The sequence below is a fragment of the Lepisosteus oculatus genome, chromosome 20 (genome assembly GCF_040954835.1).
Source record: "Lepisosteus oculatus isolate fLepOcu1 chromosome 20, fLepOcu1.hap2, whole genome shotgun sequence".
NCBI classification, from domain to species: domain Eukaryota; kingdom Metazoa; phylum Chordata; class Actinopteri; order Semionotiformes; family Lepisosteidae; genus Lepisosteus; species Lepisosteus oculatus.
Window position 1 is genome coordinate 12,646,453 of NC_090715.1, and position 26,608 is coordinate 12,673,060.

General features: G+C 45.0%; 3 protein-coding genes across 10 annotated transcripts in view; 1 reads left to right on the plus strand and 2 right to left on the minus strand.

Annotated features, from left to right (window-relative positions):
* vps9d1 (VPS9 domain containing 1) overlaps positions 1-6,194 on the minus strand; it is a 39,084-nt gene extending 32,890 nt beyond the window's left edge. The window contains exons 1-4 of the mRNA XM_069181392.1: positions 5,946-6,194; positions 2,725-2,797; positions 1,243-1,335; positions 403-571 (exon numbers count right to left, since the gene is read on the minus strand). Coding sequence (XP_069037493.1) covers positions 403-571; positions 1,243-1,335; positions 2,725-2,797; positions 5,946-6,194 — 584 coding nt within the window. The remainder of the gene's footprint in view (positions 1-402; positions 572-1,242; positions 1,336-2,724; positions 2,798-5,945) is intronic.
* A 219-nt stretch (positions 6,195-6,413) lies between these two features.
* Positions 6,414-17,716, plus strand: znf276 (zinc finger protein 276). 3 transcript variants are annotated; one of them, XM_069181393.1, is made up of 11 exons: positions 6,414-6,482; positions 8,578-8,893; positions 9,510-9,556; positions 9,644-10,081; positions 10,876-10,954; positions 11,443-11,526; positions 11,779-11,892; positions 12,649-12,724; positions 13,253-13,370; positions 13,958-14,057; positions 14,699-17,716. In XM_069181393.1, the coding sequence occupies exons 1-11, from the start codon at positions 6,431-6,433 to the stop codon at positions 14,958-14,960; spliced, it is 1,686 nt and encodes a 561-aa protein (XP_069037494.1). In that variant the 5' UTR covers positions 6,414-6,430; the 3' UTR covers positions 14,961-17,716. The 3 variants fall into 3 exon arrangements, with proteins under 3 accessions (XP_069037494.1, XP_015223661.2, XP_015223662.2); XM_015368175.2 differs by lacking the exon at positions 6,414-6,482 and adding an exon at positions 6,489-7,039; XM_015368176.2 differs by lacking the exon at positions 6,414-6,482 and adding an exon at positions 6,489-7,039 and having other exon boundaries at positions 11,782-11,892.
* The window catches only part of LOC107079982 (Fanconi anemia group A protein), a 32,413-nt gene continuing 23,330 nt past the window's right edge, over positions 17,526-26,608 (minus strand). For 4 of the 6 annotated variants that reach the window (XM_069181388.1, XM_069181387.1, XM_069181386.1 and 1 more), the window contains exons 29-44: positions 25,908-26,081; positions 25,052-25,125; positions 24,712-24,840; positions 23,621-23,717; positions 23,290-23,462; positions 22,690-22,795; positions 22,367-22,426; positions 22,182-22,286; positions 21,772-21,884; positions 21,014-21,155; positions 20,483-20,545; positions 20,140-20,242; positions 19,776-19,851; positions 19,252-19,393; positions 18,565-18,657; positions 17,526-18,157 (exon numbers count right to left, since the gene is read on the minus strand). In XM_069181388.1, coding sequence (XP_069037489.1) covers positions 18,050-18,157; positions 18,565-18,657; positions 19,252-19,393; positions 19,776-19,851; positions 20,140-20,242; positions 20,483-20,545; positions 21,014-21,155; positions 21,772-21,884; positions 22,182-22,286; positions 22,367-22,426; positions 22,690-22,795; positions 23,290-23,462; positions 23,621-23,717; positions 24,712-24,840; positions 25,052-25,125; positions 25,908-26,081 — 1,758 coding nt within the window. In that variant the 3' untranslated portion in view covers positions 17,526-18,049. The remainder of the gene's footprint in view (positions 18,158-18,564; positions 18,658-19,251; positions 19,394-19,775; positions 19,852-20,139; positions 20,243-20,482; positions 20,546-21,013; positions 21,156-21,771; positions 21,885-22,181; positions 22,287-22,366; positions 22,427-22,689; positions 22,796-23,289; positions 23,463-23,620; positions 23,718-24,711; positions 24,841-25,051; positions 25,126-25,907; positions 26,082-26,608) is intronic. The other 2 variants (XM_069181390.1, XM_069181391.1) reach the window with 2 other exon arrangements.

Genomic DNA, 26,608 nt, shown 5'->3' on the forward strand with positions numbered 1-26,608 from the left:
GTATTCTGGGTCTGAACTGCACTGATACAAGACACAGCTGCTGAAAGTGGCCATCTTTCTGATCATTAATCCCGACCCAGTGCCTCTGCACAGTGACAGGTAGCACTGTTCTGTAGAAGATGTTGTCATATAGAAGATATGTTAAACTTAGGCCCTGTAGACATAATGAACGCTGTAGATCGTCTGGCACACCTGTCCATCTTACAGTGACAGCCCAAATCAGAAACGCAGTCTAAAATATGACCTGTCTGAAGTCCTGCTTAATAAGCAGGGATACACTCTTAATCTGCATGGGAATTCCTGGTTAAAGACGATATAAATAAGCACCAGCACATTTTCTTAAAACAAAATGTGTAAACCGGTCAGCAGGGGTACTTGAATAAAGGCTGGAGGTGAGCTTACTTTCTCGGGCCCTGTGCCTCTGGCACCTGGAGCTTCTGGAAGATCTCGGGGGGCAGGAAGGCGGAGGCTGTTTCTCCTCCGTCGGACAGGACCCTGCGATGACTGGGCTTGTGCGATGGCTTGGGAGGCTCCGGAGGCTCCGGAGGCTGGCACTTCTCCTCTACCTCGCCTTTGGGAAGACGTGCCATCAAATCACACATAAGGCACTGACAGACTGTGTCTGGGTTACCCAAGGGAATATCGCCATATTCCATGATTCCATGTTGTGAACAGGCCATTCAGCCCATCAGATCTCTAGCGATTTCTTTATAAGGCAGACAAGATTATGTTTTTCCAATCCATCTATACACTTTTTAGCACTGGACTCTGCAACTATGGTACCTGTAAGGGTCCTGTATCTGCTTATGAAACAGAGACCAGAACTGAATGCAGTATTACAAATGTGGTCCAACTGCACATGTACAGTTTGAGCTGATCTTTTCTAGGCTAGCTTCTTATGCAGTTTGTTTCTAAGCACCCTGTCCTTCACTACTTCGACTTCACAATCTTCAAGCTTCTCATACAACTTATACTGTTTCCTGCTTCTTCACTTCTAAAGCCTAGCAAACACTATCTGTAAGAGTACAGCCAATTTTCAGTGGACCCAAATGATATCAGGATTTGAAGATGACAAATATAGATTTTATAAAAGGAATATTTTTTTAGCCTGGAACATAGGGGTTTTAGGATAAATCCCATCAAGGAGTACACAGTTCTGAAAAAGATCAATAAAGTCAACCCAAGTGCCTTGTGTGGCACAATGTGTGCAGCTGACTGAAATCAAGCAAAGCTAAAACTCACCTAGTTTGGCCACAGTGGACTTGACTCTTTCCAGGCATTGCTCTGCCAGCTTCAGCATCTTCAGAACTTCCTCTGTTACAATCTCTGTCTTGTCTGCACACATTATAACAACATTAACACGAGATTATCAGAGTGCAAAACAGCCAGGCCAGTGACAGTGACCTAGAAAACTCATCAGTGCCACAAAATTGACTACATTTTGCACATAACTTTTATTAGTAATAAGTAAACTCAAATGTTTTTTTGATTTGATCCTTTGATTCAAATCTTACACACATTCCTGACATCTGCACACAACCATAAAATGCCAGATCTATTTAATTATTAAAGTTGACTCTTACGTGTTTAAAACATGCATTTTTAATTTCACATCACTTTGCATTTCATGCCTGAGTTGGGTGAGAGAGACAGCAGCTGCAAAACCACTGTTACAGTTTTTATGTTTAATGTAGAAGCTGCTGCCATAATTCAAAGAATACTGAATGACTTTACACAGGCTGCAGTCTGCAGTCACAGTGGTAAGCTGCAAATACAACGCGTGAAAGAGCCCATCTCCATCTAGCTCGCACAACAGATTTCATGCATATTAGAGATAGCAGGAAACACTTTCTACAACGGCCTGGCTGGGGAAATGGGGCTTATTTTAACTTTGGTCTTCAAAAATGCAAAAGACAAAAATATTTCATAAGCAATGTCTTCTCAACAAAACATATAACTCAAGGGAGGGAATGAGAGTAAACCAGAAATATATTCCCTCAGATTGTATGCACACATAAGGTCTCTGTTATGAATTTCCTCTTTAGTGGCAGCACATTAGGAAGCACCTTAGGGGCCTTCAAGGTTCTGGAGACAAACATTGTTCTGGGAAGAGGATCAGTTGTGCACACTGCTTTGTTCAATTCAGGATCCCGTTTTGTATCGATTCTTATTCAGTATTCTAGCCAATGAAGCACTAAAATGAAAGGTAAGGAGCGTGTCCCTTTGCTTCAGTTGATGAGGGTGGAAAAAACAAACTAACTTGCATCCTAGCCCAGCCGAGCCCCTGTCTAAATTCAAGCACTCCACCTTGAAACTGAGGTCTGAATCTGGTGTTTTTCCCGTCTGACTGGTATTCCAGATCAATAAGTTTCTGAGAGAGGTGTGATGATGAAAGGTGAAAAACAATGCCCTTAATCACTGCCATGTGAAAAGCTTTTGTGTGTTTGCTGCTGATGAAAGGTTAGAAACAACAGTCCACACCGTAGCGTAACAATCCCTGTGTGTTTAGTGCTCAATAATACTTGAGTTACTGGTTTCAATCAGATACTGCACCATTAGTTTTTTGATCATTACTTATCACTTTTTCTTGAACATTAACTAAGTTCTGATATAGGCTTATGATCTAATTTCATTCCTTTAATCAAGAATCATAGCTTTCACAATTATTTCAATTGCCATTTCATGGACTTTGAAGTGTCATGTAGCAAAAACAAAGCTTCTTACGTTTCGGCACGGCCTCCTCCAGAAGTGCCTGGGAAATGTAGTTAATGCTCTTCAGGTATTCACAGTAAGCCTCCTGGGGACAAAACAAAGCAGAAACGTGAGCGGTCTTCTTTCAAAGCTCTGTCAGCCTTAAGTACGGATTTGAATTTTAGACTTTTTTCATTATGGAAAGCAGACTGTGGCTTCCAACACTTGAGGGCGCACGGCTCACAGAGCCAAAATGTTGAATGGAGTTTCATGTTCACAGCACAATTTGAAAACTAAGCAGTAACAGACACTATTCTCTAATTGCCATGGGGCTGTGTAGATGTATTAAATGTGAGAAGCATCTATAGGAGGGTTACCAGGGATTTGATTATAATTTTGCTACACATTGGTGGCACTGGAGGGGAGTCTCCATTCTGGAGTGTCCAGAAAAGAGCTATATAACTGTAAGCAATTATTATTATAATGTCCACCACAGGCGAATGGACCTTCTTCTCTCTTGATGTCTTACACTTGATGTCTTACACACAGAGGTCTGAATTGGGTGGGGGAGAGACACCCTGTGGGAGGGCTCCCACCCCTGGACAAGATGATCGCAAAATAAATTATTTTTACAAAGCAATTAAATATTTAAAAGAAAGAAAACAAAGCTGCCTACTGGCTTAACAACCGTGCTTTAGCCAGACACCAAAATCTTCATCTCTGTGGCTTGTGGTTTGCGGGGAATTTCCGTGCTTGCAGTTTCAGTCGCACTAGCCTTCCAATCGATGCGATCTCTGACATGCTCAACAGCAGCAGTTACAAAAGTGTGACTGAGAAGCTTCCGAGGAAAGCACACCGGGCCTGCCTCCCTTCTGTTCCCATCAGAGTCCCCCAGAGGTAAAGGCCAGCTGATTCACACAGGACAATACCCAGATTCTAAACTGAAATTTGCAGTTTCCAGAAAAATAACAATAGTAAGAAATGTTTTCTTGTGGACAAACAAAAATAACCCCACAGCACTTATAAACATCACGGAAGGGTGGAAGGGTGGAAGGGAGGTGTCTAACAGCTGTCTTCTGAGTTCAGCAAATTTCTCAGGGGACATTTTCCATCCCACCTTCAGAACAACTCCACTGAGTTTAATTCTCCATTGATCAGGTTCTCAGCTGATGATTTACTAGCTCATTTGAAAAAGAGATCTTGATAGCAGCCAACTTTTTTTAGGAACCTCAAATTTAAATGAATAATCAGAAAAATAAAGTAAGCAACACTATAGCGGCCTTTGAGTAACTGGAACTTTGTGTGCATACGCTGTTAAACCCGAAACCACTTGCTATATTTGTACAGTATAAGAATATTTTCCCAGTACGAAACCAAAAAAGTCAGAAACAACCAAATAAAGATATAAAATCAGTCCAAAGGGTAACTTATATAACTTCTTAATTAAGTCACAATTTTGGGTAACTTGGTCCTCTCATCAGTCATATCAGTACATTTGACAGCACAACTCGCATATGCAAGGGCATGTGCCTGTAAATATGGCCAGAATATTTAAAAACATATTTTAAAAGCAAAGAATGTTATGTAAAACATGGGCGGAGTGGTGGCTCTGTGGCTAAGGATCTGCGCCTGTGGCTGGAAGGTTGCCGGTTCAAATCCTGTGGCCGGCAGAGGAATCCTACTCCATTGGGCCCCTGAGCAAGGCCCTTAACCCCAACTGCTCCAGGGGCGCTGTACAATGGCTGACCCTGCGCTCTGACCCCAGGCTCTCTCCCTGTCTGTGTGTCTCATGGAGAGCAAGCTGGGGTATGCGAAAAGATAATTCCTAATGCAAGAAATTGTAAAGGGTTAATAAAATAATGTGAATGTTAATGTTAATTAAAGCATCACACTAGGTAACCAAATAAGCAAGGCAGGCCGAACTGACCTTACCTTGATGAAGTAGTAATACTAGTTTCTGAATATTATCAAAGTATTTCACATGACAGAAATAAACATTAAAAACAGGCAGTAAAGGCTACACAAGCAGGGGTCATAGCAATCTATTTAAAAAAACAAATACCAAGAACGGTAGTTATATACTTATTTTGAATAATAGAATACAAAGTATTATTTTTTCATTGAGGTTATTTAAGATGATAATACAATTTAAAAAATTGCACCTATTATTTAAAAGGAGGCATCTTTTTATCTGTATATCCAGCATATGCTTTGGAAGAAACTAGGGACGAGCAAATGAGGCCGACGCATATACAGTACAGCAGATAGCAGCGTTGTGTATGTGGGGGGTTGTACACGATAGGGGGCGCTCACAGTGCATTTGCAACCGTGAAGATTCGTCTCCTCCGGCTGGCACCCGCAATTCAAGCATCAAAGTGCATTCGTCCTGAACATGAAGGACGCCTGCAACCTATCACAACATTTAGATTTGTGAGGAAGGGAAGTGTAAGTATGCTGCAACACTAACGAGATACTGTAAAGCGCTGATCAAAATTACCTTACTGATATGCGTCCATAATATTTTTTTAAACTGGAAAACACTATGATCTGTTACAGTCCAATTAAAAACATACAACAGCATAGCCTGAAGCTGGAAACACGGTGATTGCATTGTAAAGTTTTAACTGTGGTCTAATCTGTGGAGCTTGAAAGGCGAAACAAACCCCCCCAAAAAACTCAATGAGTTAAACGTAAAGTCAAAACTAACGGACCCCTGTAGTGTTGACAGTCTCTACCTTGAAACGCTCAGAAACATCGACACCCCTCACCCAATGAAACAGCACTATTCACAAATTCAAATTCCTTTAGTTAATAAATACAGCGCATCACATCAATAACTACAGATATACTGATGATACTATATCGACGTGTATCGAACACCATTTCACCCCAACGAGTCGCCGGAAAGACTCCAGCTGAATAAACAGATTGCAGTCGGACAGGAGGTGCCATAATACAGTAAATGGGAATGCGTGTTTCAAACCAGAAATGTGACATAAACTGAAAAAAACTGATAATCGAAAAGGCGCATGAACACATTTCTGTCCGTATGAAGGGAAACGTGAATTGCAGGCTCATTAAATTTCAGAAAAACGCCTTTTATCGCTCGGCTGGGGTACGACTGCTTCATGACGACATGTAAACAGTGGGGTAGCGGAGTCAACATTGTGTCCCGTTACTGGATTTTAACAGACAATCCAAGGGGTGTCACTCGTTCTTTCTCGCGTCTTTGATAAAATATGTGTACGTTTTACCTTTTGTCTGTTCCCCGCGTCCAGTTCTATAGCGACATTGGCTAATTTCATGGCATTCTGGAGGGGTTTCAAGACCCCGTCCGACGCAGCGGCGGCCATCGCGGAACCAAAGATCTCGCGATGGTTCCTCAGCAACCACCGGAAGTTGGTCGGACAGAATTTCATACAACACCCACCACCGCTGGTGCGTGTGAGACTGCACGGAACGTCAGATGGGTGTATTTTTTCACCTACATTTGCATATCTCATTTATTCAACGGGACAGTTTTCTTCTAAAACTTTAGTAGCATTAGCCTTGTCAATCTTTTTTTTTTTCCTGGCTGATGATGGCACCTTTCCGGGCATTGCTCCTCTTGTTAGGGAGCGTCAAGTCCCTGATCTGATTTGAAGTCAGTTGTCACCGTTTCCACTGCGTGACAGTACTGACTTCACACTAGCGGACCCGAGGTGGCTCTCTTTCGTGTTGGTGCTGGGTCTGGGATGCGATGGGAAGAAGTCTCAGCAGCCCCGTGTTCCTGCGGTACTGCCACACGGCCGGTAGGGGCGCTGTGCCGATCTGCGGCCGAGTCGCTTCTCATGGTCGCTCTTGAGTCTCTCCCCACTTTCGCCACTTCCGCTCCCACTTGTTTACTTTCGGCTCTGGGCTTTTTTTTTATGAGTTCTTTTTTTAAAAACAAAAACCGACCAGATATTAAAATTACGTTACATATAGGCCGTGCAATATTACAAAACACGCCCATGCTTTTATAACCGGCGGGAGGGGGTGGGTATTTGATTTGGAAACAAGAATCTGCTTCCACATTTCGCATCCATGTAATTACAATAAGAGAGAGTTTTAGCGTTCTTGGCAGTGGTGGGGAGAGTGGGCATGAAGCGAGACCGGCGCGGTCGTCTGGCTGCCCCGGCGCTGCAGACACGGTTAGGACAGCAGGCTGCGGGGAGCAGGCGGGGGAGACCGAGGTCTGCAGCCAGGAGGAATGTGTCCGGGGACCGGAGCGAGGGCAGCAGCAGCGGCCGGGAAGAAGGCGGCGGGCTGGGACTCGCCTCGTTAGATGTCGGAGGAGGGGGTGCTGAAGGCGGACCGGAGCAGCCGGGTTAGTGTGTCAGTACCTTCACTGCTTGCGGTGTTTTTTAAACACTCCTTGTGTCCGCGCCAGCAGGAGTGTGCACGGCGGGCGCCCGGTGCCGGGGTGCCCTTGAGCGCTGTGCTCACATGGCAGCCCCCGCTGTCAGTTCGCTCCTCTTGTGAAGGGCTGCCGCCTGCTCCCTCTCAGAGGTAGATTTTGAAAGCGATTTCTCCTACAAGGAGTTCCCCAGGCCCCGTCAACTAAAGTTTGTGCCAGCACCCCGAGGACCCCCGATCAAGTGGACGTGCCTGGCACGGATGTTATTTGCTTAGGGGGTTGCACTTAACAGTTTTAATGGGGCAGGACTTTCATTTGCAGCGCAAGTTACAGTGTCGGGCAGTTGTTTCCAAAGATCGTTAAACTTTACCTGCAGTCAGCTTTTTGTACTTGTTTTCTGAACTTTCTCTAAGGCAATAAATCGCTGCGTGGTACAACGATCAAAGCTAAATACAGAATTCTAAATGAGGTCTTGTTAATGTATTGTAAGACTTGAACACAACTTCTCTTGACTTGAATTACAGGACTTTTGCTCTATACTGTCCTTTTTGCTTTTTGTTGCTTCCCTGCCTGGCATTGATAAGAACATACAATAATCTACGTAGTCATTGGGGCAGAGTGGTGGCTTTGTGGCTAAGGATCTGCGCCTGTGGCTGGAAGGTTGCCAGTTCATATCCCACTCCGTTGGGCCCCTGAGCAAGGCCCTTAATCCCAGCTGCTCTCAGGGCGCTATACAATGGCTGACCCTGCGCTCTGAACCCCAGCTTCTCTCCCCGTCTGTGTATCTGTGTCTCATAGATAGCAAGCAATGCAAAAAGACGAATTCCTAATGCAAGAAACTGTATGTGGCCAATAAAGTGATGTTATGTTATGTTATGTTTTATAGACACCTTTTATGTGTGTCCTTCTGCAGTTTAGACGCGGTCTTGTAATATGTGTCTGTTCCTTCTTCACATATTACAAAGTGGATCACTTTGCACACATTTGCCAAACGTCTGTCCAGTCTGTGATTTGGGTTGAGCCTTTTGCTAATTCTTTGGCTATCGTTTCTGTTCGTCACAACCCGTCTTTTTGTATCGCCTGCAAATTTCACTAGTTTTCCATTTGTACCAGAATTTAAATTGTTGGTGTAGCTGATATGGATTAGAATTCTATACATATGGGCCCAAGATGAGTCTCTGTGGTACACCGCTGCTTCTGTCTGCCCAGCTGGAGGCTAAGCCCCTTAAGGTTCTGCTGTAAATGCTGGGTGGGGTTTGTAATGAGCCTCAACCGTGGACCTGTTTTTGGATGTCGGTCCTCGTCATCGTGTTGTATGGAATGCAAGCAGAGATGCTTCTGCTGAGCGAAGAGTGTTATGTTCTAAATGGCTTCTCGTTTGTGCATCGAAACAGATAAGCATAAACGCCGTTGATTTAAATTGCAGTGCAGGTGTAGATCATAGGACTGAATTAAAATTGGGGTGGGAGCAGCCTAATGACCGTCTGTTGTTCTCTTTGGCCCTGCAGGCTCAGGGAGGCTCACCACGGCGTTCTGCCGCCTGTGCCACGGCAAGTTCTCGTCGCGCAGCCTCCGGCACGCCTTCGCCAAGCTCCCGGCCGAGCTGGGGCGGCCCCCCGGCGCCGAGAGGAAGCACCGCGGCCCGCAGCTCTTCTTTGCCGATTTCCAGAGGCTGGTGGGCGTGCCGGTCCACCGGGACCCCCTGCTGTCCCAGTTCGTCTGCAAGAACTGCCACAGCCAGTTCTACAAGTGTCACAGCATTCTGCGCACCTTTGTGCAGCGGGTCAACCTCTCCCCCTCCTCCAGAGACAAGCCCCGGGGCAGGTGAGGGAGCAGGAGGTGTCTTCCTGGTGCAGCTGGTACTACCACATGGCACAGAGAGATAGATCCAGGCGGCGTGCCGCGCCAGCTCACCCTTGATCTCACCCGTGCATTCATTTGGCAGCGAATCTCCGTTTGAATCCATGTTTCGTAAACCTTTGGGTGGAAGGCCGCCATGGATGTTGTTTAAAATTACAGCTTAAAACTCTTCTACCAAAACATTCCACAACTGCAGTGTATTAAAACAGAGTGGGTCTGAAAGTTAATCTGATAGAGGCACTTGAATGTACTAACAGAGAAACAAGTTGCAACCGGTATTGGAGAGAAAAAAAAAATCGTTAGGACTAAGCCGTCCTGTATGTAGTTTTTTAATATTTTACCTTGAAGTGACGTTTTATTGCCAGTATACTTTTACAAAACCCACATTCAGTCCTAAATGTGTTATTGTGAGAGCAGAATTGGGAAGAAAACTGAAATTAAACAGATTGTGATTCTAAAGTAAAATGGTTTTCTACCTCGAAAGCATGTTTCAGTTCGATGGATACATTTTCAAAATGACAGACGTTACTGCATAATTTAAAGAGGATTTGTTTATCGATTTCACTGTTTTTGTTTCCAGGGAAGATTCACTGTCTTTGCACTCAGCTGGAGACAGTTCTGTGTTTGGTAAGTCTTCAGAATGCCCTGATACTTTGGCTGTCGTTGCCAGCGCCTGGTGCCAGTCTGACTCCCGTGCGCTGCGTGTGTTCACAGAGCAGGCGATCAGCTCCAGCGCGCAGCGTCTGCACGGCCTGGTCTCCTGGGCGCACCAGCACGCGGCGGGCTGCCAGGCGTGCCCGGCGCTGCAGGAGGTTCTTGCAGGGGGGTACTGCGGAGCGGTGCAGGCCGTCTGGGGCTGCGATGACGGGCACAGCTATGTCCTGGACGCGGCCTCCGACTGGCCCGGCCCGGGGCGAGGCCCAGCGGTACAGCCAGCAACCCCCGAGCGAGGGGAGGGGCTCGGGAGGCCGGCGGCAGCGACCACCGTCCCGGAGCCCAGCACCCAGCTGCGGCCGGGCAGCACAGCCCTGTGCGGCTCGCCCAGCCCCCAGCCTGTGTGTCCAGTGGCTCCGCACACCCAGGACAGCACACTGCAGCCCTCCCAGAGTGGGGAGAGCCTGGAGGAGCCTTCCTGCCCCAACAGCGCCGACGGTGAGACTGCAGGCAGGGCAGGGGTGTTGACACAGCTCGGAAGTGTGCTTTTATTATTATCAAGGCCAAGTGTAAGAAAACATGGGTTTGATCCGTCCTGACAGGATTTTACCAGGTCTTCAAGAAAGGTTTCCAAGGGATTAACAGTGTCTATCATGCAGACAAGACCTCAGATTTCTGGTTTAACATCTTAGCCGAGAGATGGTACCTGCTGCCAACACTGGGCTGTGAAATTGGTTGTGTGTGTTTTGGTTAAGAGGGGAAATTATGTGTGCCAAAGACCTGCTCAGCCTTTGCAGTTTCATAAGTAATCAAATGTTGAAAGTTGTTTGGTTTCTGTAATGTCTTTATTGGGGAGAATGCTTCTCCAGGCATTTAACATGGTTTTTAGATCACGCAAACATCATTGCATTTCTATTTATACTCTTAAGCATCCATCATTGAAAATATGATAAAAAAATGTTGCTGCAGCAAAATTCTAGCTGTTGGCATCTCTGATATTATAAGCACATAATGCACTAGTTAGCTACAGGATTATTCTGATAGTACTGGGCTAGCTGTACTCCTCCTATTTGGCAATACTGGATTATGGGGCTAAATTTACATTTTAACCAGAAACCTTTTTTAAGTCTTAAGATCAGATGAGATTCCCCATTGAAACGTATCTTTGATTTGGCTCTGAATATTCTTGGAAGCATATGGAAGCAATTTCAAATCCCCTTAATCCAGTGACAGGTGGACACAAGCAGGCATAGAGTCTTTAAAAATCTGTTTTTTTCCCTGTGTTTCCTTAGGACAGATAATCAGAGAGAAGCTCATTCCGGCGCCAGCAGAACCACTGGATGGGGTAGAGGACAGCGATCTATCAGACAGGTAAGTGCTAATTCTGCAAGTACACCTACGTTGTGGGCAGAGGGCCACTTTTTATGACAGCCACCAGCCTGATCCTTGGATCCACTGTCTGTTGGTAACCAAACAGCCTAGATGTGATGCATGCTCTCCTCTCATTTTAAACGGACTTATGTTCTTGTGTTCATCATGAGCTGGTCAGCCCTTTGAGTTTGGCATCCATACACAACATAATGATATACATGTGGTTGCTCATTACATAGTTTCTTACAGTTATACATTATTTTAATGATTACCAGGAATTAAAACATTTATTTTCTATGACTTTATTTTAATTCAAAGACAATGATATAGTTTGAGCTTGTTAAAAAAATGATGAGGACCAGTTTTATTTTCTCAGGTCCTTTCTGGTAGTATTGTCACACAACAGTAGTTGAAAGCACTGGTGGCCTAAGCACAGCTCAGAATGATAAACAGCAGTTGTGCGTCTCTTTCTCTCTGACCGTTGGCAGGGATTCCTTCAGTGAAGATGATGATGAAGACAAGAGGAAGAGCGGCTCATCTGATGAGTTGTTTGAGCCATATCCTGAAAAAAAGTGAGTGAGAGAATGTGCAGCTCATATAGTATCGTGGAAAGACTTATGACTTTGAGGACCAGAGCCATCACAGTTAGTGTTTCAACTGCATTATGTACTTCATGATTCCCATGTTTTTTCTCTTTCCTGCCATCAGTTATGAGCACGTGCTGATAAACAAAACAGCCTAACGCTCTGTTTCAGCAAACCAGTGACCGCAGGCAGAAAGAGCAGAGGGTTTAAAAAATAAAATTAGTTTTTGTTTTCTTCCAGCAGGGTTTCCCCAAAGAAGAATGAGAACAAAGAAGAGAAGAAGAAGCCAGAACCAAAAGTGAGAAAGAAACCGGGTCCCAAGCCAGGCTGGAAAAAGAAGGTCAAGACAGAGCGGTAGGCCGGACCTCTGCTTCTCGCCACATTGTGCATCTGACACAGAACAGCAGAGGCGAGGGGGCTCCTCGGGGGATAGGAAGGAGTTGCCGGTCTCTGTCGTTAGCCAGACACATCCAGAATTCCCAGTCCTGATCCCGGAGGCCCAGATACCTGCTGGTTTTCATTCCAGCCCATCTTAATGACTTCATTGAACTCGCATGAACGTTTGACTGGATCATTTGCAAGTTCCTTTTTTCTGCTCAGACGTTTGGGATTTTATGTTCCATATGAAATGCACTCATTAAAAGGTGACCTCCAACATGTTTGAGAACTGGAACCAGTTAGACAGTGATGGCGCAGCACTGGATTTGTGCTGGGGAAGTTCAGAGGGCTTGAGCCAGCTGCACCACAGCTGTGAGCTGTGAGCTATATGTGTGCGAGCAAAGTAAAGGTGAAGGACACTCTCACTGGAGTGTAGGCTAACTCCCCTGTAAGGCGACCGGAGCTGCCAGCGTGTCGAATGGCGAGCGAGTCAGAGGCACGTGCGAACAGGGAAATTGCAGATGAGTAATCGTGAGGTGGACGAACGGCTGATGTTTTTCTAAATGAACGGGCTGTAAGATAGAAAAATAACTGGGTGATTCCAAGGGTATTAAACAGAAAAAATATTAATCATTTGTTGTGATGACGCAAAATATGAAGTCCGCATTACCTGTAAACAACCAATTAAGGATTTGGGGGTTTCGTTTCATCCTTATCTTATTTTTGTCGCAGAGAAGAGCTGCCTACAATTTATAAATGTCCTTACCAGGGGTGCACGGCTGTCTACAGGGGGGCTGATGGCATGAAGGTAAGGAAGTCCTGTTATGAGGGAATTATCCTTTTTTCTTATGCATTTAGGGAATAACCTCGGAAAAATGTTGTTTTGCTCCGGCGGTGGTGACATCACCACGGCCAAGTGTGAGCCCAGTGTAGAAAACTGGAGATTCAAATATATTTTTACTACCAAGCCTACCTCTTAAAGGGGTACAGTACTGCAGTAATCTAAGGCTCTGAATGTTTATTCCCCTGCTAATACAGGAATAGATGTGTAAACCTATCCAGTTTAAAAAGCAGGGCTTTTCTAAATTAGCTCAGTGTGCAGCCCTTGATGTGGTCACCAGCTGTGCCTGGTCTCAGTGACCTCGCCGTTTGAATAACACGGCGCCGTCCGTTAAGTGAGTGCCGGCTTGACGTTTCCAAAGAAATTGTTGCAAAGTGATTCGATTCATTTTAAGTTTGGTCCTAGTGACCATATCGGAGCTCCGTTGAAGTCTCAGCTCCCCGAACACAGGACCGCGCCTGTCCCTCTTAACACATTGTCGTGACCCCCCTGCAGAAACACATCAAGGAGCACCACGAGGAGGTGCGGGAGCGGCCTTGTCCTCACCCGGGCTGCAACAAAGTCTTCATGATTGACCGCTACCTGCAGCGCCACGTCAAGCTCATTCACACAGGTGAGCCCGCTGCTCCGGCAGACTTCGGTCTGACCTCTCCGATTGGTTTCGGCCTCTGTAAAAGTGAACGTAATACCCCTAGAGGGACAAAGTGACATTTTAGCAGAGAGCCCCTGGGCTTTAAGCAACTTGGGCAGCTTCTGCATCTTGGGACGTAATCATCTAGCTTTGCTCACTGCTTGCTGTCTACTGAAAAAATTACAGTCCTATTCCAGTCATGAAACCAGAGAGGTTTTCAGAATTTTTAGTTATATCTGCCTGTACAAGATATCATCGGAGACTGCACAGAAGCTCGTCCTGAAATGTATCTATTATTTCCTGATAAAATGATAGACACATTGTAAGCAATTTCTGAGTTGCACAGGCAGATCTTATGTGAAAGCATTGTGAAAGTGCTACTATGCTGGATGTTTATCTTTCTTGGCAGTAGATCATTTTATGTGCTTTGATGCTCAGTGATCACACTCGCTGAAATGTTAATGAATGTGATATTAAAATTAGCTACTATTGCTGTTTTTAATAGCTCATGTTTTCTGCTTTCGGTGTATGTATAGTTATTATATTTATTGGAGATTTGTCTTTGACAGAGGTGCGGAACTACATCTGTGATCAATGCGGCCAGACATTCAAGCAGCGCAAACACCTTTCTGTCCATCAGATGAGGCATTCAGGAGCCAAACCTTTGCAGTAAGTTCAGTAGCTGAAATGCATGAGATCTGGAAACACACCTGTTTGCTGGTTCTCTTTAACACTTCAGTTGTCAAAGACCTGCGGGAAGAACAGCTAATTAAACAAACAAATCCTACGGACCATTACTGACCTAAATGGTAACCACAAGAATGCTGTGAAAGATTCCCGATTGGCTAGTCTATCAGAACCACAGGAATTTCAGGTTTTCGTTTCACCTCTGCTTTTGATTTCTAAATTACTCGAATACCCTGCTATTTCCATTTGTTTAACAATTGATAAGCGATGAAGATAGGGAAGCAGAAACCTGCATGACTGTCGACCTACCCGATACTAGACTTGATCTCCTCAGCAGTAAAATGTAGTCCTCTTTGGAGAGCAGCGGGATTCTGCTGTTCAGTGACAGAGGTATGATGGTCCAAAGAGACAGGAATGGAAATATGGGAGATACTTTGTTTTATAGCTGTTTGATCTGTCTCGAGTAGTAGGAGCTGAGGGATCCAGGTTGCACTGGAGAAGCAGGAAAGCAGAGACGAACTGTCAGCTTCCCACCTCCCCGCGCCGGTTCCTGTGACGTAAGGTGATGAGTGTGCCGTGCCCGTCCTCCCGGTGCTGACTGGTGTGTGTTGCCGTCTCTCGAGGTGCGAGGTGTGCGGCTTCCAGTGCCGGCAGAGGGCGTCGCTGAAGTACCACATGACCAAGCACAAGGCGGAGGCGGAGCTGGAGTTCGCCTGCGACCTGTGCGGGAAGCGCTTCGAGAAGGCCCACAACCTCAACGTGCACATGTCCATGGTGCACCCCCTCACCCTCACAAGCGTAGACAAGGGCAAGCCCGACGAGGAGCCCGCTCAGCACCCGCCCGCTGGGGAGGCGGTCCTCGTGCTGCAGGGGGACCCCAGCTGAAGCAGGAGCCGGAGAGCCCCGGCTGCACTCTGCTGGTAGACCACGCAATAAGAATGAGTCCAGATACCGGCCATTAAGGAAGCACAGCACTGCTGCATGAAGAGGCGTCAAAGCAAGGAGAAAAATCAGTCTTTTAAAAAAACTGCACAGGTTTCCCTCATTCTGATGAAGGGCTTTTGTGCTGGAGAGTCTGTACAGCAGTAGAAATAAGATGTAATTGGGTTTGTGGCTCAAACGACATCTTTAAACAGAGGTTTCTTTTCGAGATGTTCAAGTTTAATATCTAATTCGAACCAACACAAGGCTGAAAATCTGTTATCACAGTACTGACAACATTTTTTTTTTCCTTCATGCTTGGTACTTTTACAGTGTCAGAGTTGTTTGTTTTTTTAAATAGCCGTTCAAATTAATGACATTTTTTAAGAACACTGTTCATCTGGTTTAACATTTAAATTTCTGGACAGATATTATTCTTTGCTTTGAGCTAAGGGGTTGAATTACATACCAGAGTGAAATAAGTTATAAGAAAAGCCTGATAGCGTTTAGAGGAGTGTGTGCTGTGACAGTCTATAACAAAACTGTTCGAACTGGGTAAACAAAGCATTCTGCATCTTCAGGGTTGCAGAAGACTTCAGATAACACATAAACAGGCAGATCCTTATTATGTGGTAATTAATAGCTGTACATTCAGGGAAACCCGATAATACACGATAATTAATAGTGATGAATTCTGTGAGCAGCTGACCTGTCCTCGGGTACTCCAGATCCACTGAATCCCTCTGCTATTTCTCAAATTGCACTTGAACCACGTTTCAGAAAAAATGGGATCTATAACAAGTCTAGTGGTCTCACCTAGCTAAGAACTACCCATCTTGTGTCAGCCTTACAGTCAAAATAAACCTTTTTTCCAAGTTAATATTAATAGCCTATAAATACAGCCAGCTAAAATCTGACCTGACGGTAAACTGCAGTGTGTCAGAAGATTGCCGCAATAAACTGTGAACTTCCCAACCCTTCCTCTTAAATAGGAGCAGTGTTCTGCTGAGGAAGTTCACAGATCAATCCCCAGGGTATTAGCAAGAACCTGTAGGAGGCAGGGTTTGGATTATAACTGTGTGAGAGGAACAGGCTGCAGGTGACAAGACTTGATTGTTTTGTTCAGAATTTCTCTTTATGGACCGAGAGGAGTTTTTAGGTCCATTGCAATTTAACAACATTGGAATATAAATCCACAAATGCCTAAGATGAGAACTGGAAATCAAGTATTCTGGCATTAAAGGATTAGTATTGTTCTGTAGATTAAATTTACTTTAGATTATAATCATTGCCATGTAGTTTACAGTTGGTAGTTTTGCAGAAAATAACTCAAGCACATGAAGCATTGCCACTTTTGTAGTCCAAACTCCTAAATCCCATGACCTGCATCCTGTCCCAGATTCTGATTTCTTACCAACACTATAGTTTTAAAATGTGGGACTGGTTGATGTCAGTTTCACTAGACATTTGACTATTTTTCTAGTCATTCCTCTCATTGAAATCTGCTCTGTTGTTGAACTTAATGCCTTTCAAAGCTGTCTGTCCAATACTTTAAGATAACAGAAAGATGCACATGTCATGAAGCTTGTGTATAGTATTTGTGCTGGCTCATCTAAGGGATACCATAGTTAAAAATCCATACTCAGCAATCTATTAATCTTTTTACCATGGAGAAAGTGTTCCTCACAGGCAGACAAGAGTCTTTCTCAGCAGCCTTTCTCATTTTGCAGCTGCAGTCTTGCAAATAGGAGAGTGATTTTAGTTACTTTTCAATGATAAAACTCAGCTGCCTAAGCATTTGAAGCACTTAAGAGTGTGTGTCGAGTGAAAGTGTGTTTAAAAAAAATCCCTTTAAACAATGTAACATGTGCTAAACACATTTTAGTTCAGTAGTTGTAAGCATACTGTTTTGTGTGCAATGAAGACATCTAATTTCTATATGACTTACGCAGGTTGTATGTATATGGTGTAAATAGTTTTACTTTGTAAATCTCCTGTGTGCATTCTCCATGCTGGCTTGAAGAAGTGGGGTGTAATTATAAAATCATTTAGAGTTTATTTCATAACGGTCTTAAAGACTTTAATAAATTGTGTATGGTAAGCAGGATAACATTACAGGTGATGGCTGTTTAAGGAGAACTTTGCCATCTCAACTTATGTACACATTGTTGGGTGTTCGGTGCATCAAAGAGTTTGATTTTATTTTGAAGAGTGCAGGTTTCAGGACTAGTGCTGTTAGAAATGAGTGAGAAAATTCAAACTGCTGCTCTCTAGAACCTACAGAAGCCATTGTAGTACAGACAGCTGGGGAAAAAAAAGGTTAAGATTTTATTTTTATAAAAGATGTTTTGAGAAGTTGAAATTGTTCTCTCATTCTGTTACAGACAAAAGAAATGTATTAATTTAATAGTAAGGACAACTTTCTGAGCAGATGTTTTGAGGAAAGAGATGTATTTCAAATGGGACAGATGATTTTGAGTGCTACAGTTCTACTACTAGTTACGATTTTTCCAACTGTAATACTTGTTATCTGTGCCCACCAGCTCCAGAACCTCAGAGCCTTCGATATTCCCCTTTTGCTAGTTTCGGCTACCAGTACTTGCAAGGAAATTTGTACCTTTTTTTGTTATTAATTCTGTCCTTTACTAAGCAGTCTTGCAAAGTCCGCACTATTGAACATTTCATATTGTTTTTAATAAAGCAACTTAGGAAAAACCTCATCTGTTTACGTGCTTTTGTGTCCTGTGAGATAGGACCAGCCAAATACACTAATGGCACGGGCAAGTGCCCTTGCAGCTATGAAGACCACTTCAGCAGTTCACAAAAAGTGGCTGCTGTGGGGTTTCAGAATTTCACAGTTTCAGGTGATCTAGTTTGCTCCCAGAGGGGAGAAGTTGTTCACAGTGAAAGCAGTAGAGACTCTGGGATTAGACCCAAGCGAACCTGATGTGCCTAATGCCTAACGCTCTTCAAAATGTATTGTTTTTGGGTCGCAGTCATTCTTCACAGGGCAGTCAACAGAATAATACAGGAAAAGGATTGTCCTGCGTGGTTTACAAGAAGTCGGGCACTTTGCAGAGCAAGTCAGCACGAGGGGGCTTGAGCCGAGCGGACAGGGCCGCCGCCACCTCTGGGTCCAGGTCTCCACAGGCATCCTCCAGCTGAAACAGGAAGCAGTGGGGGGTCACGTGAGTTCTGCTTCTCTTTTGTTAGTGGTTCAACCTATGGGGCTGGAATCCTACCATTTGCAAAGTTGAACAGGTGTATATCAGAAGTATATAACTAATGAAAAGGTTTCAGATGTAGGGAAAGCATTACTTACACTTGCAACTGTATTATAGAAAAAACAACATATTTCCTGTTCTTTTCCACAGTAGCACATAATGTTCTCCACATACAAATGCTACAATACTGAAAATACAATGTGTGTCTGGGATCAAGCATGTTTTATGTTGGAGAATTATTCCTAGTCCAGTTTAAGATTAATGTATGTGCACCTAAGACCTGACTTCAATCAGCACTTTACATTTGAAGAAATAATCCCCATGCTTAATAAATAGGTATATACCCGTTTCCTGTACAAAAAGCTGCTCTGTGGACACACTGAAATAGTGCGAAGGAGAAACCGCTGAGCTTCAGTCAGAATCTTCACAGAGTCAACCTGCAGAACAGAGAAAAGTTATTCAAGTGTAATAAACCAATTCATTCAGCGCTCTTTGTCCATAATCAACAAATGACAGGAATCCTACTGATACATAAACACCAACATAAACGGTGCTTGGGTACTCGGTGAAGAGTGAAGAATTTACATTGTTGGGCACCAAAATTAATTTTATCAATAACGATCATATCAACCTGTAATAGCGGTGTGCAATTAGATTCTTTCTGGCGAACAGCTACTCCTGTCACATGCTGGACAGCTGCAGGTTAGGAGTGACATCACTCAGAGACGGCTGCTCCTCCAAAAGGCGCCACTGCGCAGGTAGCCTGACCAATGGACCAATGGCAAGTCGCACTGCAGAGCACTACTGTACCGGCAGGCTGACGCGTTATTGTTGAAAAAAACAACTGAAGACTCTTAACTGGGTGGGTATGGAAAACGATGATCCCAAACGAAACCGGAAAAGTTGAAATGAGATAAAGCGGTATAACCCGAGACAGCGAACACTAAAGAGGATCGAGGCCCGTGATCTGTACAAACGTCAGACTGACGATCTGTTTCGTCACTCCTCCTGCTGCGTTTGTGCTCCCTTACCTGCTCAGGAATCCGTTGTTCTCCCGCTGTGCCATCCACAAACAGACCCACTAGTCTGCTGTACATCTCCAGGGCAGTTCTCAGGAAATCCTGGGCTCTGACTAAACAGCCCAGCTGGGAATTCTCCAGGCTGAGAACAAGACTGGGGAAAAACAGCTTCATTAGTTCAGGTTTCAATTTTGGAACATGGAAGTCATTAAGGGCTGTTAAATTAGAAGACACTTCATGATTTTGAAGCACTGATGACGCACAACGTAAGCAAACCTTACTGCAAGATCAATTAAACTTTACTTATAAATCTAAAGTTAGATCTTATAGAAAATGATCAATGAGAACAAAGAGCGACGATGAACGAGAGCTCATTAAATATTTATTATACATCCAAAGCTTGGTTGCCACTCAAACAAGGACAATACAAATCATATCAAGATCAAGCTTAGCTCTAGCCAGAAGTAGCTATTCATTTTTACTGTTTTCACTTCAAGATAAGCCATCTTCTTATATCACACACAGCACCATCTTACCTGTAGAAAGCCAGAGGCAACAACTTCACATGCATTTCAGACATCATTTTGTATACAATCTGGTATGGGCCTTGATCTCGGTAAAAAATAGGAAAAAGGAAAAAAAAATCTGTAATACCATGCAAGTAACATAATGACAGCATGGTTGCACTCTTAAGATCTTTTGAATTTTTAAGATGGATTTATTTATACCTAGTGAGAGGTTTTTGCTGTCTACAGCTGGGTCAAATTCCCTTTTGTCCACATGTAGAAGTTCAGTAGTGCCTATCTGATGGATTAAACACATCTCGGCTGTTTGCCAGATCTGACCCAGGACTCCGGGTAAGCCAACATTTGACTGCTGCTGTTGTCTGTAAAATGTTACCTGCGCTTGGCCCACGGAAAAGAACCAGCCAATGACCACAGTCTTCGAGGCTCTTAAGGATGTCTGCACAGCACTCCTGAGCTTGCTGGGAATCAGTTGGCCCCTTTACAACACAGAAAACTGCCCTTAGCTGACATGCAAAACTGGCAGCTCTGGAGATCACTACCTACACCGGAGTGACACACAAAACTAGAGGGGCAGTAGAAGGAAAGAAGGTTTCTCTGCGAGACGATGAATTTTCGAGTGGACAACAGAGGCCTTTTCAATCTGCCCTGTTCAGAGCAGCCATACATAAAGAAACTCCTGCACAGCCCACAGCCAGGCAGGAAGAGGCCACTGGTACCTTGGGATGAATTTCGGCAGTGATGAGATCCATCAGGGAGAAGAAGAGAAGAAACACCAGCAGCTGAAACACAAAGCAGAACAACCGATCCAAAGGTCAATTTCCCAACACGGACCAAACACCTTCGCAGCTCGGAACGGTGTCGAACTGCACATGACACGCATATCACAGGGTGAAGGTAGTCTCTGCATCACAATTAATGAACCCCGCAACATCACACGTGCCATCAATCCTCGGCTACTCTGCAGGAAACCGAAAACGGAGTGTGTTCAGCCAGTCAAGTAACGTAGCTCAGGATTAGCTGGAGACAGGGCCTCTCACAAAGGCGGCCTACAAGAATTAGGTATCAGCAAGAGTCACGTAAATAATTCCTGGAGAAACATGATTCTGATACTCCTTATTAATGTTGACAGTGCAGCCCATTCGAAACGCAACACCTTGGAAAGCATGGAAAACGACTGATGCGGAGTGCCGTCTATGGAAAAGTTGATCTGGGCCCCTGATGCATGCTGGGAGGGGGATGGCCCTCACCTGCGGGCCGTGTTCCTCCAGCTCTGTCAGCGTGGCCCCGAGGCCCCGGCCCGCCGGGTTCCTCTGCAGGGCCCAGTGCAGACTGGCCGCCAGGATCAAGGCGGAGTCGGAGGCCGGAGTGGTCACCCTCCCGCACAGCACGCTGCAGCAGAGAGAACACATGACACATCCTGTCCCTAGGACAACTCCCACCCCTCGATGCGCTTCCGCGACCACCGACGGTCCTGAAAGACTACACCGCTTGCAGCAGGGAGGTATCAAAGATATCGCCAATTCGAGGTTTCGATCCTCACCAATATCTGTCAGAATTAACTGGAGGGCTCTGCAATTCTGGGAATAACTTTAGACTGTTTCATGCTAAATAATTAAATTGTTTTTTTTCTCCAACTTTTGTGTTAAATTACAGGGATGTCCCTACAACCGTTTTTAAAAAACAGCTAGAGGACACTCTACATGACATGGTACCACCTGAACAGTCTTGAATATTTAATACTCAAACATTAGATTCAGTACAAGACTTATATACCTTTAAAGAATATTCTTATTCTTATTACCCTATTGCCCTAGTCAGTATTTACCCACGGCATTTTTTTAAATTTCTGCAAAACAGAGAGAGTCTGGGCAAGGGAGTGTCTAACTTCCATTTTATTTCATAACATGTCAGTTGGGGGAGGGGGGGTAAAGGTGTTTATACATCATGAAAGCAGTGTAATAAGATCCACAGTGATCTAAACGTCTGGCTGGACGGAGGGCAGTACCTGCGGGCCCAGGAGTGGCAGTCTGCCATCCTCTGGAGCTCCTCTGGTAGTGGGTCTGCGCTCAGCCTCCTCCACTGGGACCAGAGCACGGGCTGCAGCCTGGCCCACCACAGCTGGCACAAACACAGCAGTTAGGCCTCTGGCAGGCTCAGCAGCCTCCTAACAACAGGGCTTAGCTGACTGATACCTGCCCTGGATTCAAAACGCAGTCATACCCATGCATGACTCACAGGACATCACGACTGCCAACCCCCAGTTGGGAAAGCACAAAAATAGAAGAATAACTACCAATTCAAAACTCAAACGGAAGCCTCTGGCGTTTTCAGGACTAGATTTGGAAGGTTCATACCAAATGTGATCAACAAATCAGGTTTTTTCAAGTGGGTTGTGATTGGGTCCAGTGTCCTTACCCCTGCCGAGATGATGATCAGAGGGCACTGCAGGGCGCACTGGGTCAGAACCTCACACACGGCAGCACCGGGCACAGCACAGTCCAGACTGGCGCTCAGCACGCCCTGTGGGGCCGACAGAAAACATGGCAGCAGGGCACAGAGCTACCCAGACTCATTTCCTAACAATCAAAATCCCGTCTCACCCTGAAGAAGTGTGCAGTGAGCTCATAGGGCAGGACACACCTTCCAGTACAGCTGTTCCTCTGCAAAACACACATTCGCCGTCACTCACATTCAGAAAGCAGCGTGACTTTTACAGAAACGTCCCACGAAAACTAAACGGTGTGAAGAAAACCAGAAGCACCCATTAAGGAAAACCTTAGATTACATAATGGCAAACTATAGACTACAACATCAAATACTTCAGATGAAAGGATTTAAAAGTCTTATTAACCAAGTACCAGAAGGAAACAAATTAAAGTTTGATAGAGTAAAATCTGCTCCAAAAGCTCTGGGCATGAAGTACCTGCTTTTCATTCACAAAGTCAAAGAACGTTTCGCAGTTCAGAGCAGTCCGCGGGCCCCTCCGACGAGCTCGCACGAGAACGCTGGGAGGCAGTGTGGTGAGTATGCTAAGAGGAGAGAAACGAGACAGGATGTAAGAACACCTGCCAGAGAGCATCAGCCTGGTCAGTAGGATGACGTCACTGGAAACACTTTGGACCAGGAGGGCAGAGCCTGGGAGCAGCTGCTGGCAGAGGGTAAGATGGGATGGTGGATCTTGGCAACACGATAAATACTGAGTCAGGCATGGTCATCACCCATGTTTACTTCAGGGAGAGTGGCAGAGGGTTAGCTCCTCACTCTCAAACTCCTTGAGAAACTCCACATAATGTTATCTGAATTATTTAATAGCATGAAATGTTGCATTGGGGCATGATCCTGATGAGGGATAAGGGGCAGAATTGGGGAGAATCTTTTGCCTCTAACAGCTGCCGTTCTGAAAGGGACAAAAACAATCTCAGTAGGCACAGCTGCTTCTTGACATCTCCAATCTGCCCCCTAAGTCCTTGAAGAGGCACGCTGTGGTGGGGCTCAACCTGGTCCTCCTGGTGTCTCCGGTTACCTGGTGAAGGCGTGGAGGACCTGTTGGTGGGCCAGCTGGTCAGCGAGGTGGTCACTGCGGGGGATCGCTGCACACCTCTCTGAAATCGCACCAAAAAGGAAGTGGCCACCATCTTGGCAGTCTCCTGCAGACAGCCTCCTGGCTCGCACCATCTCCAAATCGTACACCATCTCCTGCAAAGGCAGCCCGGAGACACTGCCTTGAAAATCACGATCAGGCAAAAGCCAGCTGAGATGTTGGGAGCAGCCGATGTCAAAGGAACCAGCAACAATGCTCATCTGCTAAGATAGAAGAGACCGACAGGAAACCATGTGCTCTTCAGTGACTTTACCTGGAGCCTAGAGAGAATGTCAGGATAACATGTGTCAGAGTATCTTCTTGGCTCTGATCCTTCAGGAAAACTGTAGTCTGAACAAGTCGACCTGCAACTGAAAATACAGAATAAAGAGCATCCAGTGTTTGCTTTTACTGGAAATAGAATAAATTCCCCACAAGCAAGCAGAAAGCAATGAAAAGGAATGAATATATTGTATCGCCCACGTATTACATTTTTAGCAGTATAAACCAGAACCGACTGGTCATCATCTTCATCTAAATCAGAAAAAAAGCTTACAAACCTACAGTACATAATAAGTGTTGCAACTTCCAGCCTTTCATTTAAAACACTGTTATGTATTAAGCTCTGTTGCTCAGAAAGCTGGGGTACAGTTACAAGACTAGACCCTTTTTAACTTGGCTGACAGCTGAACTTACAGAACAAAACTGGTGAACATTGACAGATACCGGAAAGATATTAATGCTAGAAAATGACTCTAATTTAGGAGTTGATGTGGAGATGTGCTTGTGTTTTAAGCGGGTTAATCAAGTCTTTCACATTTCTGTCATGATTAACTTGAAACGGATTAACTGCCATTGATGGTCACCATACTAACTGTAACTGCAATAGCAGTCTATATGAAAAATGAAAATAAGACTAAGTTAGCATTAAAACCTTCACAAAAGTTAATTCAGGGTTTGCATTAGGCTAATTAGATGACATAATTCTATAATGTTTTAAGTGGTTCAATCAAGCATGCTTCACTTATCAGTCATGATTAACTTCCTAGTCAGACTGTTAATATCACTTCAATAAACTGCCACTGATAGGCACTATACTAACTGTACCTGAAATTTGACCTACAGGAAAGAAAGATAAGACCAAAGTAACATTAAAACCCTCATTAAAGGGGTAAGAATAACGATTTAACTTGATTTATAATTTGAAGGGAAAGCCCATCCTATCCCTGAGAAACTCTTCCTAACCTGGGGTTAGGGCTTATGGGACAAAAAGGTTAAAATATCAGAATGACCTGAAAGTTTCCCCTCTCCTTTGCAACCACTCTTAGATGCAATACCAAGAGCAAGGCTGGTGTGGAAACACACCTCAGACTCGTCTCCACTGCCGCGTTAAAGATGGCCAGACAGGCGGTCTCCAGGTGTCCATCACAGCCGCCCATGGCCAGCGGGGCAGGCAGGTACTGCTGGTGACACGCCCACTGCTGGTACTCCTGTCTGGGAGGACACACTGCTGTGAGCATGCAGCCGCTGAACCAGAAGAGACACCCCCTCGTAGTTCTGAACCGCACGCTCACAGGGAGCCGTCTATCACGACCGGGAGGAGGGGGCGCCACAAGGAGTTTAAACGCCACTGCGTTCGACATCCTTGTGCGGCACCACACTCGTTTTACTGGACGTGCTGCAAAGAAAACGCATTTCCCTGTACCTCTCTGGATCAGTCAGAGCGTCTGCGCTTCTCTGGACTCCCAGCTCCGCCCCCAGCCAGTCTTGAAAGGTCAGCTGCGCGAAATCAAAAGGCACATTCCCGCTATTTAGAAGTGCGTTTCCATGTTTCCAGCTTCACTGCCGATTTCTGGTCGTTCTACCACGCAAGGATTCATTGTATTATCACCAATACAGATTACACATCAACAATATCTACCCCCTCAGGAGTCTCACACGCAGAGCTGGGATTGTACTGCAGGAGGCGTTATATCAGATAAGAACATTAACTGGGCCGGCACATTAGTGTGGTGGCTAGACCGTGGCTCCCTCCACAGACAGGTAACGAGGGTGGATTGCTTAAACTTTCCTTCAGTGTGTAAGTCTCAGTAGAAGGTTGCTGGTACTCTGCTCTTCCCCATTTCACTGACTGACTCTGCCCTTCTCCTCTGCAAAGACTACACTGGCAGACAGAAGTACATCAGCTTGTAAGACAGTTCACTCCATTTATGTCTGTCTGCTACACATACACCCCCAACCCACCACACATTTTACTTAACTGCTTGTGTTTATTCTAAAAGTAATCAGTTTAAGTTCTTCGTCAGTCACTGTGTTTTGCTACTGTTTTCTTTCCCACTCCCCCTCATCCTATTAAGGTTTACATACTTTCATGTCTTAGCCTGTATTTGTGATCAAACAACATATGGTGAGATTCATCCATCAGGCAAAAACGCTGTGGCACTGCATACAGTACATGATATGGAAGCACAGAGAAACAAGGAATCAAAGACGTAATCATAAGGCAAAGATATTGACCCGTTTTTGGGGAAGGCCTGGGACTTTTAATATTGGATTGAAACCTGGAATTGTGGGAGCCTGTGAAGAGTTTGGAAGCTGGGGTGTCTCCAGAGGGCCAGGGCCGAGCTCCTCCACTTGGTACAGGGATTGGCACGGAGTCTCCACACATTTCCTTGCGCCTCTTCCTCAGCCCCAGCACGCACCTCCGGAGCCAGTCGGGGAATCAGGTACAGGAGCTGGGGGATGAAGGGGTGACTCTCTCAGACCATACGGGATTAAGGGGATGTTATGTGGTGTTATGTAAAAATTGTACAATGCACTAGTATGGCGTCATTTAGACGCTGGTGTACAATGTTGGTCACCATGGTATGAAAAAGATATTGCTGCAGAGAAATCCTTCCAGAGGAGAGCAACCAGATACATTCCAGGGTTTAAAGGAATGTCCTACGCTCACAGAATGAAGGAACTGAACCTATTTAGTATTGAACAAGGTAGACTACAAGGGGACATGCTAAAAATATTCCAAATCCACAAGGGCAGTGGGTTTCAGAACGAGCATTGAAACACGAACCATAGACACACGCAGAAACTACACGGACGTTAAATTAAAACTAGGCCCAGGAGGCACTGCTTCATGCAAAAGTTGTGGGAGTGTGAATAAGCTGATTGCTCTTGTTATCTCCCTGCTGGCAGATGGGTCAAATCTATTAACTATCAGCACATCTAACACAGGGTCGAAAACCAGATGCTAACAATCATGGGC